Source organism: Acromyrmex echinatior, chromosome 15 (genome assembly GCF_024713525.1).
Source record: "Acromyrmex echinatior isolate Ae372 chromosome 15, ASM2471352v2, whole genome shotgun sequence".
NCBI classification, from domain to species: Eukaryota; Metazoa; Arthropoda; class Insecta; order Hymenoptera; family Formicidae; genus Acromyrmex; species Acromyrmex echinatior.
The window spans coordinates 667,051-683,795 of NC_141866.1; the positions used below are offsets into that span (position 1 = coordinate 667,051).

Here is a 16,745-nt window from a genome sequence, read left to right on the forward strand (position 1 = left end):
TGTTTTGAATTTCGTAAGGATATGAATTCAACCGATATTCATATAATTTTTTTATATGAGTATAAACTTGGTAATAATGGTGCAAAAGCTGCACGCAATATAAACCAGGCATTTGGGGAGAATACTGTTAACGATCGAAAAGTGCAGCGTTGGTTTGAAAAATTTCGGTCTGATGATTTTTCCCTACAAAATGAACGTAGAAGACCCAAAACGTCTGTGAAAAATGAATGCTCTGAAAGCATTGGTGGAAACGAATCCAATTGTATCTACAAAGGAACTTGCTACCAGAATAAAAGTTGACCATACTACGATATTGCGACACCTTTCTGAAATTGGCAAGGTGAAAAAATGGATAAATGGGTACCGCACAAACTAACCGAGCGAAATAAGCTGGATCGATTGAACGTATGCTCATCATTACTAACCCGATTTCATCGAGAGTCATTTTTCGATCGGATTATTACTTGTGATGAAAAATGGATTCTTTACGACAATAGGAAAAGGTGTGCTCGGTGGCTTGATAGGAATGAAGCTTGTGCTCATACTCCAAGGCCATCATTTCATCCACGGAAAATTTTAATAACAGTTTGGTGAAATGTGACTGGAGTAATTCATTACTCATTCCTTCGAACTGGGGAGACAATTACAGCCGAAAAGTACTGCCAGTACATTGATGAAATGCATGAAAAATTGAAAATTATACGCCCATCACTTGTTAATCGGCATAGCCCAATACTTCTCCACGACAACGCTCGGCCGCATACGTCGTACAAAACAATTGCGAAATTAAATGAATTAAAATATGAAATTTTGCAGCACCTAGCTTATTCACCGGATCTTTCGTCAACCGACTTTCATTTTTTTAAACATTTAGAACATTTTTACAGGCTAAACAGTATGAAAATGAAGATAGAAAATGAAGACTGAAAAATTCCATATCAGAGTTTATTGATTCTAAAGATCAGAATTTCTTTAAGACAGGCATCTATGCATTAAAATCTCGTTGGGAAAAGTGTATTGAAACAAATGGAGCATATTTTGATTAAATTATTTTGATTAAAACAGCTTTTAAAAAAAGATATAGTTTTATATACAGGGTTGGCCATATTCGACGGAAAGATCTGGCAACACTGTAACTTTTGACAGAGATGTTAGATCGAGTAACGACGTTTCCCATGATTGAAAAAAAAAACATCTTTCCGTCGAATATGGCCAACCCTGTATTCACTTAAAAATCCGACATTTCATACGCACCAACCTAATATTTTTTACGAATTTTTTCTTTCAAATTATTTGATTTTATATTTCAAAATTTGTCAATTTTTTACAATTTTTTACAATTTTGCGGTTTGCATAAAACATTTTTGTAAGCATCGAAATAATATTTTTGGTATTGTTGGAACATTTCTGAGTTTAATGCCGCAAAACAGACCTTGATATCATTTTTTGTTTAGCCGGAAAAAATTAATAAAAAATTTACTTCCAAAAAACTATTTTTTGAAAGTAAATTTTTCTCCAAAAAATGGAGAATGATTGAAAAAAACGAACAAGTAGTTTTTACATTTTTAGCATATCAAAATTCTATGAAAAACATCTTTTGAAGTTCAAAGTGCAGACCCCTCCCCCCTAAATTTTATCAGTCGGTGGTATTGAAACGATGATATTACGTATAAATTGAGATTTGAGGGTAATATAAAAAAAATAGAAAAAATTTATTTATTTTTAGAGGGAAATTTATTAAAACATAAAAATTGTACAAATTAATATACGACAAAATGTCGATAATGTAAACTGTAAACTAACTATACTCATATATACAGGGTGTCTCAAAAATAGAGTAGGAGCCGCATTGGCGGAGAATGGGTCAAGGAAACAAAAAAGTCTTATACCATTTTGAGATATTCGCTAATTCGCTGTAGTTTTCGAATTAAAAAACGAAACATCTAAGTCAATGTGCGGTGTCCACCAATTCCAAGCACGGATTCTCGCGGTGTGGCTTCACCGCACATTGGTCTAGATGTTTCGTTTTTTAATTCGAAAACTACAACGAATATCTCAAAATGATGTAAGATTTTTTTGTTCCCCTTAACCCATTCCATGCCCCCAATGCAGCTCCTATTTTTGTTCTTTTAGAGAAACACCTTGTATAAAAATTTTTATACCTACTAGATACTGTTTCACTATTTTACATCATCCAAATGTAATATTAAAAGTAAAATACACATTTCTATTATGATTACTTGAATAAAAATTGTAGGAAAAATTTACAATAGGAACGTAATTCGATTCTAATGAATTCACACAATAAGGATGTGTACTCATTGTATATTCAAGTATATATGAACGATGTATTTTTTTAAAATTATAATACATAGTCTTACTTTTTATTGTAAATTAATATTTAAACACAGAAAATACACTGAACTGAGCTTCCGATTTATAAAGTAACAGAAATTTCGAGGCAAGAACTTGTCTCATTCTTTTGCTATTATAATAATTATAAATATATACAATCCCAAAATAATACAATAATTAATATAATACAAATGCATTGCGTGCGATCGCATAACGTATGCAATAATTATCATACAACATATTGATATTATGCATGTTACTAATACATAAAACGTAACATAAGAAATAAATTTAAGATACTAACAGCACTTGGTTAAAAGATTCATTTTCCAAGAATATTGTTCGGATTTGTATGTGTATATATGTATATAGAACTGTATTCGCATCTATATAAAATATTCGTATTCGATTTAATGCGACATACATTATATAGTAAAATATATAGACAGCTATAGATAGATAAGATAATAAAAGCTTGATACATTAAAATATATTTTATTAACAATTCACAATTTTATGAAAGATCCTATATTCATTCTTCATAAATTTGCTTCCTATACGATATATAAGAATAATATAAAATGTTATCTACAAAATTGTAGCTTTATAAACATGTCTTAAATTTTGTAATAGTTATCTTTAGTTTTTAAATCTGTCTGCTTCTCGGATTCGAGTCTATATCTATTTTAATCAGAGTACTGATGTATAAAATGGAAGATCAAAAATGCTCGAAATTTTTAATTTCCTAGCACTTGATATGAACTAATAAGGTTTGTTATTAGAAAAATTGTATGTTTAGTATGTAGATGATTTTAAACTTGTATTAAAAAAAATGCGAAATATTGGATGCGAATACGGTTTGCAATTTGTTTCAGCTTAAACTACCTTTGACTTTTTATCATCTTTCTAGATAACTATAAACAGATATAATTCACTGCTACTTACAACCGAATCTCCATATTCTTAAATTTTTTCATATTATTTTATACAGGGTGTTTGGAATTTAAATGTCAAAATTCCAAAATCGTGCAGGAGATCGATAAACTAAGAAAAAAAGTCCTATCTCATGCTCGTTTTTGCTTCGTTTTAGAGAAAATCGTAAAAAAGACAAAACACAGTTTTCATTTTTGTACTTTCTCATTACTTATATTCACATTGTATTTATTCACTTGTTTAATGTAGATATTGTTCAAAATGTTGATCTCTTGCAGCAATGCAAGCATAGTACAGCTCGTGTTGTAGCCAAACATTGATCTGATGATATTTGATGCACTGCAATCTCGATTCGATTTATCAATTGTTCTCTTGAGTTGATTGACGATGAATAAATTTCCTGCTTCAGAGTTCCCCACACAAAGAAATCTAGTGGTGTCAAATCAGGTAATCAGGATGGCCAAGATACTATTCCTCCACATCCAATCCATCGTACACGGTATATTGTAACAGGAGTAATTCATTCGATGATTTCTAACGAGTAACTGACGAATTTACAGAAGAGAGGCAGAAATGTAAACAAACAAAAAAAGTGTTCACCTGAAAATTATTACTATTGTTTTCGTGCACAATTTCAATGATGATATTTCAGAGAGAGTGCGAGAACCAAGTTACGTTTCTTTTTTGCAATTTTCTACAAAATGAAGCAAAAACGATCATATTTCTAGAACTTTTTTTCTTAATTTATCGATTTCCTACACGCTCCCGAAATTTTCACATTTAATTTTCAAACATCCTGTATATTTATTACTTATATTTGTATTTGTATGTAGCCATACACATAATCATACGTAGAGTAAGGAAATGAATGATGCACAATTGAAAAACACAGGCAACAAAAAATAGCAGATTTTAACTTATCAGAAACTGTGGAGTGACACAAGTTGATACAAATATCATTCTATCTTTCCTCGATGAGTAATAAAGACAAAACGATACTTATATTGACTCATGTCCTTAAATGGAAAGTATCGTGTATATTAAACATACGGTTTCTAATTTGAAATCTGTTATTCTCTGTTTCTGTCTCACTCTTTAATTGTGTCTCAGGCTTACACGTAAATGACTTCATTTTTTTGCATATGCATTAGAATAAGACTATTAGAAGAAAAATGTTAAGAATAAGAAGTTTGGTCCCGAACATGTTAAGAATATAGAGATTGGAGTGTTATCAATCCGATAGATATTGAGCTAGTTCTTTTATCAGGATTCTTTAGTAGTAAAAGTGTTGAAAACATTGCCTTAAAAGATGTAAATTCATTTGCTGATAAGCTATTTCACAGGGAATGGAAAATTACTGTTTAAAAATAACAAATTACATTACTAGTTATCGATGTTAAACGTAACTCATTATAATTATCATTACTTGAGAAAGTAACTTTACATTATTTTTTCGTTAAAAATCGACGACCATCTATCACAGTGGACAGGTGCTTAGGAGCTTTCTAGCACTATGAGTGGCTTGTGTCCAATCAAACCGTAATCGCAAAATAACGATAAAAGTAATTGTGAAATTTCATTCCTGTTATCAAAATATGTAACTACCATTACAGTTACTAAAAAAAAAGTAACGCAGTTACCAAAAAGTAACTATAATTTTGTTACAAATAACGAGTTAGTTCCATTCCCTGCAATTTCAATATTAATCAGTTAAATCATTGATTTAAAAAGATTTTTTTTATATGTGTGTGTGTGTGTGTGTGTGTGCATCAGCGAAGAAACTTCTCAAATTAAAAAAAATAATTAATGGATTCTTTCTTCTGGAATGTTACAAGTTTTCAAACTAGTAATGTGTATAGTCTGCGTGTATAGATTACTTTATGTAGATTATTTATATGTAGATCAGTATATGTGAAAGATTTATTCTTACAAATTTTGAAAAAATAATATTCTCGATCTATTGTTTTTTACACTATACTTTATGTATTCTATAATATACGTATAACGAAATAGTTATTTTCATCTGTAAAAATCTTTTCTCACATGAATTATAGTGACTGTACATATTTCAATTAAAAATAATTTTATGCATCTTCCGATTTGTGACAGCGTCTTAGAATTCTGTACTCGGCAGGCCATATATTTTTCTCATCATTGTTTTCTGCATACGAGATAACTAGATAAAATTCAATGAAACTTCCAGCTTATAACAAGAAGATAATTAAGATAAAAGATTTAATCAAGATAAAAGAAACTAAAAGCCAAAATTATAAATCCTGGACATGTATTATGGAATTGTTCGGAATGAATTCTAATCAAAATAAAGTCCATTACACATAAAATGATATAAGCCTGACATCATTTTTGCAATATCTTATGAATCGTACGATCGCTCGAAATTATTTTGAAAAATCTTTCAATCTCATGAAAGATGTGTCATTACCGCTTCTTATTATTATCATCATTTCTGTTAATTTTCTGGTCAATTTTCTTTGTCTTGGATCCTTCGACAAATTCCTCGTTTTTTATCGTGGCATTCAAACTCTTGAGGAAGTTTCCCAAGTGTTCAGCGGCTACAGGATTCTTCGCCCAATCAGTTGAAGGAAAAACTGCTAGCAATTTTTTTTGCACAGAGGTCAATTGTTCCGCGATTTCACTCGCTTCTGATTTATTGGTAAATTTATTCTTGTTGTCAGTAATGCTCGAATCATCAACGATACTATTATCTGGATTCACGATTGATTCCGAAGCTTTAATCGTATCTAACGACGTGTGGGCATCCGTTGGCATTTCCCGATCCGTTAAGATTGAGCTCTTACTTGTTCCCGAATTCTCTATTGTGATCGAACTGGAATCCGGACTATCCGGCGATTTGCTGCACGTCACTTCGGAACTGATACTCTTTTGTTTATTATTACTTCCATTCGAATTGTCGTTGATATTACCATTCTTAGCGCTACCCTCATTTTTCGCGTTCATCATGCCATCATTGCCAGGAGGTGGTGACGGTGAAGCCGTTGATGATACGATATTAGGACTCGTTGCTTCGCGATGCTGTTGCACCAAATTATCATTAGTATTAATGATTTCATTTTTGGACTCGGAATTCGAATTCACATTCGAATTCCTGGTTGTCTCATTGGTGGCTTGATCATTATTTTTTGCACATTTACTCCGCGACAAGAACCTATTATTTGTGTTTTCAACATTCAAAGAGTATCTCTTTTGGACACGAGTTTCATCTGTAGATTCGAGAGCTTCATTGTTGTGAAAAGCTAGAGGCTTGTTTGAATCAACAGGGATTGTTCGATTAACGTTAATGTTTGTGGATTTTTCAGTAGATTGTTGCTTGTTGATGGGAACTGCTAAGGATGCTACAGAAGATCTTGCGGGTTTAATAGGTGCACACTGAGCGGCCAAATGACTCTTTCCTGATATACCACTAATATTAAGATTGTCATTTCCAATCGCAGACATTACTCCACTTCCTACAATAGGTCGCAATTTCAACCGTGCTGTATCCATTTGAAATTGCTGAAGATTTGGCGCTTGATGAAGAGCGTAAAGACTCGGCAGACTCGGGAAGACAGACGAAAGATCTGAATTTGATCGATTAAGGCTGAAAGACGGCGCATAAACAGGTGTACGGGATGTCGATAACGGGCAATCGTTGACGCGATGAGCGGCAGGTGTCAAAGAGCCTGGCGGCGCTCGATAATATTTGTGACCACTCATCAGCGTCACCACTTGACCTTGATCGGAGACACCTCCTGGTTGCATATTATCTCTACTTACCATAACTTTATTAGTCTTATTAAGTTTTGTCCCCGGCTGTGGAATTCTCAGAGGATGTATGTCCTTCTTTTTATTGCCTCCACTCAAATCCAAAATATCCTTGGATGATTCATATTCTCTTTTTCGTTTGGCAGCAGATGGTATCATGCGTTGTTGATTTGCTATCTCTCCACAATCAGTCATCATCATAGTCATCGTCTGTTTTACCGCTGCCGCCGTTACTATCGTTGTTGTCGCCGTCACTGCTGTTGTTGATTTAACTTTCGGCGAAGTAGTTGGCATTCTAATCTGTCCAGTTTTTAGAGCTTTCAGCACGCGTGGATCGACCGAACAGTCGTTCAACGTGATGCTGGGATTTACTTTGCCCATCGCGACCTTACGATTATTATCACTGGAATCATTGGATTCGACGAATTGTCCAGAAGTTCCCGGAGATTTGGGTGAAGTTAGTGTTATGCTCAAACTCGCTGGAATATTCAAGCCATAACCATCCACTAGTAGGTCTCTAGTATCATTTGAAAGTAATGGACCAGTCGATACTTTCGTATTATTTACATTGGATGTACGGCTCGATCCGATCTCTTGATTTCCTATCACATTGATCGTTCTATTCATAGGAACATGTTCCATGGAAGAAGTATGCTTGTTAATAACAGAATTACATTGGGAAACGTTTTGTTTCTTGTTAGTTTCCTGTTTCTGTACTAGTTGTGGTGCTTTTCGACGCTTCAAGTCAGCAATCGGTACACCCGGAGGACACTTCCTCTTGACCGCTCCAGCTGGAACAATTGACGAATCGCTGGGGAAGGTGTATACATCTGTTTTGGCGACATGATTGCTGCTCGCGATATTCGTGCTGTTTGAACTCGTTCCTGAATTACACGTGCGTTCATCAACAACACGTTTCGCAATTATATTTGCCATAGTAGTGCTATCATTCGCGTTCGAGCCGGTGTTTTCAATGTCATTCTTTTTCTTCTTGATTTCAGAGTCTTTCTTTTTAAAAGATTCTTCTATCTTCGATATTCGTTTTTCAATGTTGATTGCAACACTAATGTCTCCAGAGAGTGGCTTACTATCATCCGACATTGATGGTTCTCTAGCGGTCAATTGAAAACCTTGTAGGAACTGCTTCTTGTCCTGCTGTTCCGCCGGTTTTTTTAATGCAGTTTTCGGCATGGTAACATTGGTAATAGGAGAAGTCTTCTCGGATGTCGGAGATCGATCCACGAAAGTTACTTTACGTCGTTGCTTTTCCTGTTTACCTGGCAGTATCGGACTCGTTGTGATAAGTTTGTCCTTATCTTGCTCTTGCTGCAATTGCTCAATCATTAACGTGCTCGATGACTGCGGCGTATCTTTCTCCGTTTGGGCGCAACGCAATAGAATATTGCTAATGACTCTTGGTTTTTTCGCACTACTATTCTGCGGTGGCGAACACTGCTTCAGCGTTATCTTTACACCGTTAGAATTCACAACACTAAACTCAGGATTCGTAGGATTCTTGACATCCGTAACAGAGGTCGAATTTTTAAGCACCTCGTATCTTCCGTCTGGATTCTTCAGTATTTTAATTGGACTCTTTATTTGCTTATTCGAATCATCTATCGAAGGGGACGTGTTCGTCCCTGATAAAGGAGATGCATTCGTCGTAGTGGTCGTCACCGTACTCGTGACGTTTATTGTTACTGTCGACGACGTTACGGACACAGCAGTTATCGTTTTGTTTTCTTCGTCTTTCTCTTTGTTCAGCTTGACTGTTGTTTGCTGATCCACAGATGAGATTATCTTGTCATTGGCAGTCTCGTTTAAATCTTTTGCTGATACTGTTTCAACACTGCCGCTCATAGATTTAATTTCTAATCTAGAAGTTTCTAAATGATTAACAGGATTACTCTCTGAATTACTGTTGTGCTGTTCACTCGGTGGCAAACACTCCCGAGCTCCGAGTCCCGGAGTCGATGGTCTTTGATGCAACGGTGCTTCGAGTCGTTGTTCCTCTTGTGCCACTCGATAAAAAAACCTCATCGGTGCAATCTGTATGAAAGACAATTTAAATAATAATAAAATTCTTGTATATAATTGATACAGAATATGTGAATTATAAGGCAGTGTAATTATAACAGATATATATGCTACAAGAATATAATCTAGCCTCATATATAATCACTCAATCTTAATCTAATCTCATATTACTCTAGTCTAGTTGTTGTTTCATTGACCAAATTTATATATCTGCTATATATTCTATTTCGCAAAAATCGAAAAGCTAGATTTTGAAGAAATTAAGTAATGATACAAACCCTTTTCCATGCATAAATATAAGCAACGTCCATAAGAGTCCAGTTTTCGGGAAGTGTCGCGCGTCGATGACAAATCTCGATGGTATATCTCGTTACATCAACGCTGTACTTCAATGCTATAAATTTCTTCAGGTGTGCAACAGTTACTAGAGCCGGACATTGCAAATATCTTCTATTGTTAACAATATTATCGTTGTAATTACTGTTATTATTGTTAGTACTATTTGAATTGTTTAAGTGATTTGTATCCATGTCGTTGGTACTCAATATAGTCAATGGATCTGCTCCAGGTGGTAGATACTCCAAGCTCAAACTCACTACATCCTCTGGATTAAATATTAAACGTCCGCTTACATCCTCGCCGCGTTGCTCCGGCGTTGCCAAGTTTGCTAATTGTTTGAAAATTAATTTAATCAACATATATTGTTTAAGATTTAATGTTTAGAATATTATTTTATTGATATACAAACTTAGAACGATCAATTACCGTGTTCGGAATGCTTCTTGTAAAATTCTCTCCTCTTTAACATTTCCCTATGATATAACCCGGGCACCAATTTATATACAATATCTTGTAACGCTTTGTCAGCTCTATAAAGAAATTACGATCTTAAACACTCTCCAGAAGTAATAATCTGATCGTTTATTATCACTACAAAAATTCGAATAGATGGAGTAAATCTTTGTATAAATTATCAAAAAATTATAATCATACTTGAAATTTGGCTTCGCTTTGTTGATCGCATGTTTGCACAATGGACAATGCGCTGCAGTACTGAGATACTTCAAGATGCAGCTTTTACAAACTGAATAACAAAAATAGAGTATATTAATAGTGTCAATCCAATAAATAAATCTAAGCGCGCGCTACTTAAATTTCGATTTTACTTACAGCAATGTAAACACTCCCCCACGGTTGTGGCATCTATGAGATAACCTCGGCATAATAGGCATATTAGATGTGGATTGATATCACGCAAGAGTGTCCTTTTGCCTATACTCGCCATTTTTTCGTGTGTAAATAAATCGTCAAGCACGAAGTCTGTAAAGAAAAATGCAATCATTATCAACTTGTTAATTCAATATTTAAATTAAATATTAGAGTGTTCAATTAGCTATAATTATTTGGAATTATTCTAATATGTAAGCAGTAGTATATCTATTTAATTGCACAATTATCATATCATTTTTTTACAAAACGTCTTAGATACATATGTTTATAGCAATTTATTTCATTTAATCATTTTCCCTAATTTACTATAAAATTTTAGTTGTTACCTTTTATGAAAAAAAAAAAAACATTGTATATATTATTTCTATGTTAGAAGAAAGTATTGTAATATAACAGAATTAATAAAAATATAACTACAAAACTCCAATTTGTTCATTTCTCATAATTATATGTAAAAAAAAAATTCAAATATTAAATAAGCACGGAACTATATAGGTATAGATGAGAATTATAAATTAATGAGACAATGATTTCTTGAACAATATCGAGAAAGTACGAAATCGTCCAATCGAAAAGTTCAAAAAACCTAGTCTTTCGTGATGTTTTCTTAACATTTTCAAAATATTTTAAATTTCCCAATGCAGCTGCATTCGCAAACTTAAGTTTTTTGATACAAAAGTGCCAACGATCTATCATTATGTCTAGATGAATTTTCCAAAGGTTTCTCAGGTAGCTATCTGGTTGTCCCATTGTTGCCCGCCAGTTCTCCCTAAAGTCCGCTCAAGCCCGTCCATATATATACGGGTACGCGTTCCCTATTTCCATCTCTGTTTAGAGTCGTCCTTTCCATTTTTCCGCTTACCCACCGGTGTGGTTAAACCTCCAAACGTCCCTTGCAATGTGATATACATTTGCGTGTGTGCATGCCCGTCGAATATACCTGACGGTATTGATCGAATATCGCGGTATTTTGTGGCCCGACGATAAACTCCGACTCACCTAGTTATCGCATAACATTCGTTAGATACGTGAAAAATTTCGAATGTTACAATTTTTCTTGCCCTTTTTCTTCTTTTAGCAGCATGCACAAGCATGGAAGTTCCATATCGCCGAACTGATAAACAATAACACGCGTATCGTTATTAACGCGAATACGTGTGCCGCCAAAGAGAACAGATTCCGCCATTTACATTGAAACGCATCTTTTTGTCATAGCGTCCATTATTCAATACGAGCTCCATCTTTTTCCCCATCTCCAATAAAAAAAAAAAAAATTCAGGAATAATCTAAGAAAATTGAAAAAAATCAAAAAATTGGAACAAGAAGACGTAAGACGTTTTGTAAAATGCATTCGCATCGCAAATAATATAATTCTATTTATGTGATCAAAGCGTGTACGTGGTTTACAATTGGAAGTCAAGTATTGTGTAAACATTGTAATTGTAAATAAGAAAAAGGCATAAAAGATTTTCGGGAACCTTTAGGGAACTCGCATTACTGCGCTCCTGAAGTACGTCTCGAGTATACATATATCGCGTTTTGCGATGTCTAGTACTATGTCTATTTATACCGAACTGCTCCAAGAGAAGAGGAGCGAAATTCTCACCACGGCAAATGAAAGGCGGGAACGCGAAAACGTGGCGCGAGCTCCGAAACTGAACAAAGGATACATATATTCCAAATAATATCTCACAATCAAATATTAATAATGTCATAATAGATGATGTCATAATAGATGATTATATGATAATATAAACGTGTACTCTTAGTTTTTGCTTACTATACTTTTAGTTTTAATAGACTGACCTACGAGTCTTGTAGACAGTAAAGATACATGCGATTGTTTTTACAAATTAATTTTACATGTCATTATTTTTTAAACATGTCATTATCAAAACCGAAAAGTACACAGTTTAGAGATTTAAAATAATCTCTTGTACCTTTTACTCATCGCCATTTTATTCATTATAATTTTAATTTTTTCGATATTGATATTATATTTAGAATCTTCTAATCAAACCTATAATATGTGACACTGATAAATATTATATTTTATATAATTTGGATTTGGGAAATGATTGCAATTGAGACCAAGCGTACAGCAATGACATTCTCGATTGATGTCATCGAATACTCCATCATGTAAAAAACTATATAGCAAAAAGTAAAAAAATCTTGATAAAAGTACCAGTCTCAAAATTCGCTGTGTCCATGTAACGCAATGAATGCAATGGGAATCACTGATATGTACAAAAAAACACACGTGCTTCGGAAATTAGCACGTGCTGTGAGCATCTTCGTGTCAACTCCGTGTGTGCGACGCAGCGCACCGCATAAAAAAAATGAGCGTAAAAGCGAACGTTGAAGGCGGCCTTTGTGTTGCGAGTTCTCGGAGCATTGGCTATTGCTCAAAGCAACGATGCACTTATTTTTTTTTCTATCTGTCGCGTGACACTGCCTTAATCCGAGATGTGTGATGATTCTGTCGACGCGACAAGCTACGATTTCCTCTTTATTTCTTGAGATTTTTTTTCATATCGGAAACTTGTCGGAATAAGCATTTCACATTTCATATTTTCAACAAGATATTTATGCCAATTTATGTTCGTTACGTAATAATGCATGTATTCTGAATTAATTTATGGTCAAGAAAAACAATGAAAATAACATTGTTATTGCTTTGACAAACGCAAGAAAATGTGTCAAACATGACACGCTTGACTTAAGCGATCAGTTTTAATTCTCATGATAAAAGAAATGATCCAAGTCGCTCGAGCAGCATCGCTTCAACATTTATAAATTTATATGTAAGTGGCTCTATATAATACTTGCGAAAAGTACGAAGCATGCGATGATCTTAAAACCAAAGCGACAATACCTGTTTCTACAATAGAATTGAAAATTATAAGCCGTAAAAATTGATCAATCACAGTTGAATATGAGAAAAACAATCGCCAATAATTAGTTAATTTCTTACGGATTACGATTTGCGATCTTATTGTAAAATAGATTTAATTATCGATATCATTATCCTTTTTGATATTCGATATTTACATCGAAACTTTTAGTTTCTGTATCGTAGCATATCGAATCTGAAACGTAGATATCAATTAATTCGATACAAATGTTGTATTTCCAAAATTCAACCACATAAACGTAGCAAGGATGCCAATTCGGGGACAATTTATGACATCGCGATCAACGTCATTATGAATATGAATAAAATTAAAAGAAATTTTATCTTTCACATTATTTTTGTTAGTTGATAGAGTTATATGATGAGTTATAAAATGACAAATATATGTACTGTATAAAATGTATAAATGCATAATTTTTTATTCTCATCAATCTCTCTTTCCATTCTCATTTGCGTATGTATAAATTTATTAAAGTATTTATAATTTTATTGATAAATTAGTGAATTTACCTAGTGATTTTTTTTTATTTTTCTTTAAAATCGAAAGTTTTGGCTCTCTGCACATCTCTATATAATAAAACATGCAAAAGAAGAAGTAACAATATTCTCGAATATCGAATCATTTTCAATCAATATATTGCCGTATCGATACTGCGTATTTCGATTCATATTGATACGAAATATCGATAGTCTTCTCTGCTTCTCCGTACATCCTCAGATTAAAGAGATCAGAGGCCATATAAAACGAGGGAGCGACTACTAACTTAGCTTTTTTAAGTTAAGCGGAAAGATAAGAAAACTTTTCTGTCTAGTACCAATTCGCGATTATGAACGGAAGATCGAATATGAATCGATTAAACTTTGAACTTGAAACTTTTCTTGAAAATACACACACACACACACACACACACACACACACACACACGTACACACACAAAACATAACACACACACATATATACTTTATTTTTTATTTTTGAAAAGTACAAATCTTTATAAAACTTTTAAAGCTACACTATAGATACTTTACTATTTGAATCATAAGTAATCATGAAACATTTTCATAGGAAAATAATTCGTTTATTAATACTATGTTCTCTCGAAACAAAAAATTAGCTTTTATTTTACTTTTTTCAATTATTCATATACAATTTACAAACAGATAGAATAAAGGTTAAAATCCTAAGCAAAGATTGTAAAACCTATACTTTATTGGATCTTAATTCACTATTTTACTTACATTCATAGAATAATAAAAAAAAGCAACGAAATATACTTGCTAAATGCGTTTAGTTTTAGGAAGCGTTCTTATCGAGCATATATTTCTATGAAATTAGAAAATTCATCTCAATATTTCGTGATCGACAGCTAACAGTTAATAATGCATCTCACCAGAGATGCTTACTCCAAAATGTTTGTTGCAGACGAGTGAATCTTGCATGATTCTATCGAGGACAAGGCGGAATGACAAGGAGAAACGCATAAATGCAAGTATGTGTACTGGAAAGAGAAGTAAAAGAGAAAGAGTAGAAGAGAAGCTGTATGTGTGGAAAAAAAGATACAGAGACAAAAAGGATCATATGTGAGATATAAGAGAAAACAGACGAAGAGAACATCATCCCGATCGTCCGTTCGTCCATTCGTCCCGTCCTGTTGCTCCATCTCCCGGTACACAAAACAAACGCAAATTCTCTCTGTATACAAGTATGCACCGTATACAGAGACCGGCGCGGCAACGGCGGTGGCAACGGCGGTGGCAACGGCGGTGGCGACGGCGGCGGCGGTGGCGACGGCGGTGGCGGCGGCGGTGGCGGCGGCGATGTGACGTATCGTGCATGTATACGAGTGTGGTGTACTTGATGTGCGTATCGATACATCGTACTTACGTGCGAATATGCGAGCTTATGGAGTGGTCGGAGCAGTCAGCGGAGGCAAGGAAGAATGCACCTAACTAGGTGCTCCCAGCAGTCCTAACACGCGCCACACTTCTCACAACGATGCCGACAACACTACGATGTAATGTACATACATATGTAGTACGTACATACGGAACAGAGAGTACGGAACGTTCTACAGTCGACCGGTCGACGTTGATGTTGATGTTGGTGTTGGTGTTGGTGTTGGTGTTGGTGTTGGTGTTGGTGTTGGTGTTGGTGTTGGTGTTGGTGTTGGTGTTGGTGTTGGTGTTGGTGTTGGTGTTGGTGTTGGTGTTGGTGTTGGTGTTGGTGTTGGTGTTGGTGTTGGTGTTGGCGTCGGCGTCGGCGTCGGCATCGGCATCGGCGTCGGCGTCGGCGTCGGAGCCATCGAAGAAATGACGTCTCTCACCCCCTCCCCTCCTTTCCCCTGTCCTCTGTCCCCTGCTCCCGGACCTCCCGGTCTCTCTTTGTGCAGGGTGGCTAGCCTATGATGTCGCGTGGTACAGCGCAATCTCGCCATTCGTCGTGCGCGTCATTGCCGAACCGATCAACCGCGATCTAGACGATATCTCATGCTCGTACCGATTTACGCCTCGTCACGAGGCGACTGTCTCGGAGAAATCGAATGACTCGAAAAGACGCTGCCAGCTGGCGTGGAGTATGTAACTCCAAGTAGCTCCTCGACAACAACGAGGATGGGTCAGGAACGAAGGAAATTGCGACGAACAGCAGTAAGCAGAGCGGTCACAAAGTTACGGGTGCCGATGAGCAGCGCCGCGCGGCGCGTTCGCGAACTAACGATTGCTGCAGGCACGGCTCTCGACGCGGGACGACGAGGACCACACGAGCAAAGAGAGAACGCGCAACAGTACGTTCCACCGACGACGTCTCATACCGAACTAAATGGGAGAGTAGAGCGGGAGATGCCCTTTCTTCCCCTCTCGGGCTTTCTCTCCTCCAGTCCTTTCCGACCCTTTCTGCTCTCCCCCTACTCTTCCGCTCGCACTCTCGCTACGGCTGCCGACTGCCGGCTGCCGGCTCCCTCCATCATCATCTATCTCTCTTTCCTGTCCTTCGCCACTGTTCTGTTTGCGACCAGCTCTACTACCTCTGCCGGCTCTGCCGGTTCGTTCGTTTAGCTCGTTTCTCCTCGCCGCGTTATTATATGTATTCACTCTCGTTTCCCCTTCGTTTTTCTCCCACCACTACTTTCAGCTGTTCCTCCTTGCTCTTCAGCCTCCCTTCCTTCTCCCCCACTGCCCCCTCCCTCCCCCTCTCTCTCAGTCTCTCCCTGACTGGATAGTACCTTGCACTCACACAGCGACATAGAATTGCCCCTCTCACGGCCCAGCGGCACCGAGTCTCCTTTCCGCGCTGGTCGTTACCAGCTGGGGTTACACGACTACCAGCTCCCCCTTCATTCTCTTGTTCCCGTGCGCCTCATCCCTCTATCACACAGCCCCCTCCTAGTTTCGTCAACTCTCTTTCCCTCTTCCCCGGAGCCCTTGTCTCTCCCTTTCTTCTTTTTATCTTTGCTTTCCCTTTCTCCCCCGTATAGCGTTTCTCTACCTTTTT

At 36.0% G+C, this 16,745-nt stretch overlaps 1 protein-coding gene across 1 annotated transcript; it reads right to left on the reverse strand.

The window, feature by feature from the left end:
* Positions 1–1,711: 1,711 nt before the first annotated feature.
* On the reverse strand, positions 1,712–15,280 carry LOC105151241 (Posterior sex combs). Its single transcript, XM_087413777.1, has 6 exons — positions 15,141–15,280; positions 10,279–10,428; positions 10,102–10,192; positions 9,874–9,977; positions 9,387–9,775; positions 1,712–9,120 (listed from the first exon to the last, which is right to left on the reverse strand). The coding sequence occupies exons 2-6, from the start codon at positions 10,391–10,393 to the stop codon at positions 5,728–5,730; spliced, it is 4,092 nt and encodes a 1,363-aa protein (XP_087269903.1). The 5' UTR covers positions 10,394–10,428; positions 15,141–15,280; the 3' UTR covers positions 1,712–5,727.
* Between the last annotated feature and the right edge of the window lie 1,465 nt (positions 15,281–16,745).

What these genes read in the sequence shown, in the direction of transcription:
- LOC105151241 (XM_087413777.1), bottom strand. Translation starts at nt 10,393, where the DNA reads ATGGCGAGTATAGGCAAAAGGACACTCTTGCGTGATATCAATCCACAT. An exon ending in CAAGAAGCATTCCGAACACG is followed by an intron (nt 9,776 to 9,873) that starts GTAATTGATCGT and finishes TCAAACAATTAG; the next exon opens with CAAACTTGGCAACGCCGGAG. An exon ending in ATATTTATGCATGGAAAAGG is followed by an intron (nt 9,121 to 9,386) that starts GTTTGTATCATT and finishes TCTTTCATACAG; the next exon opens with ATTGCACCGATGAGGTTTTT.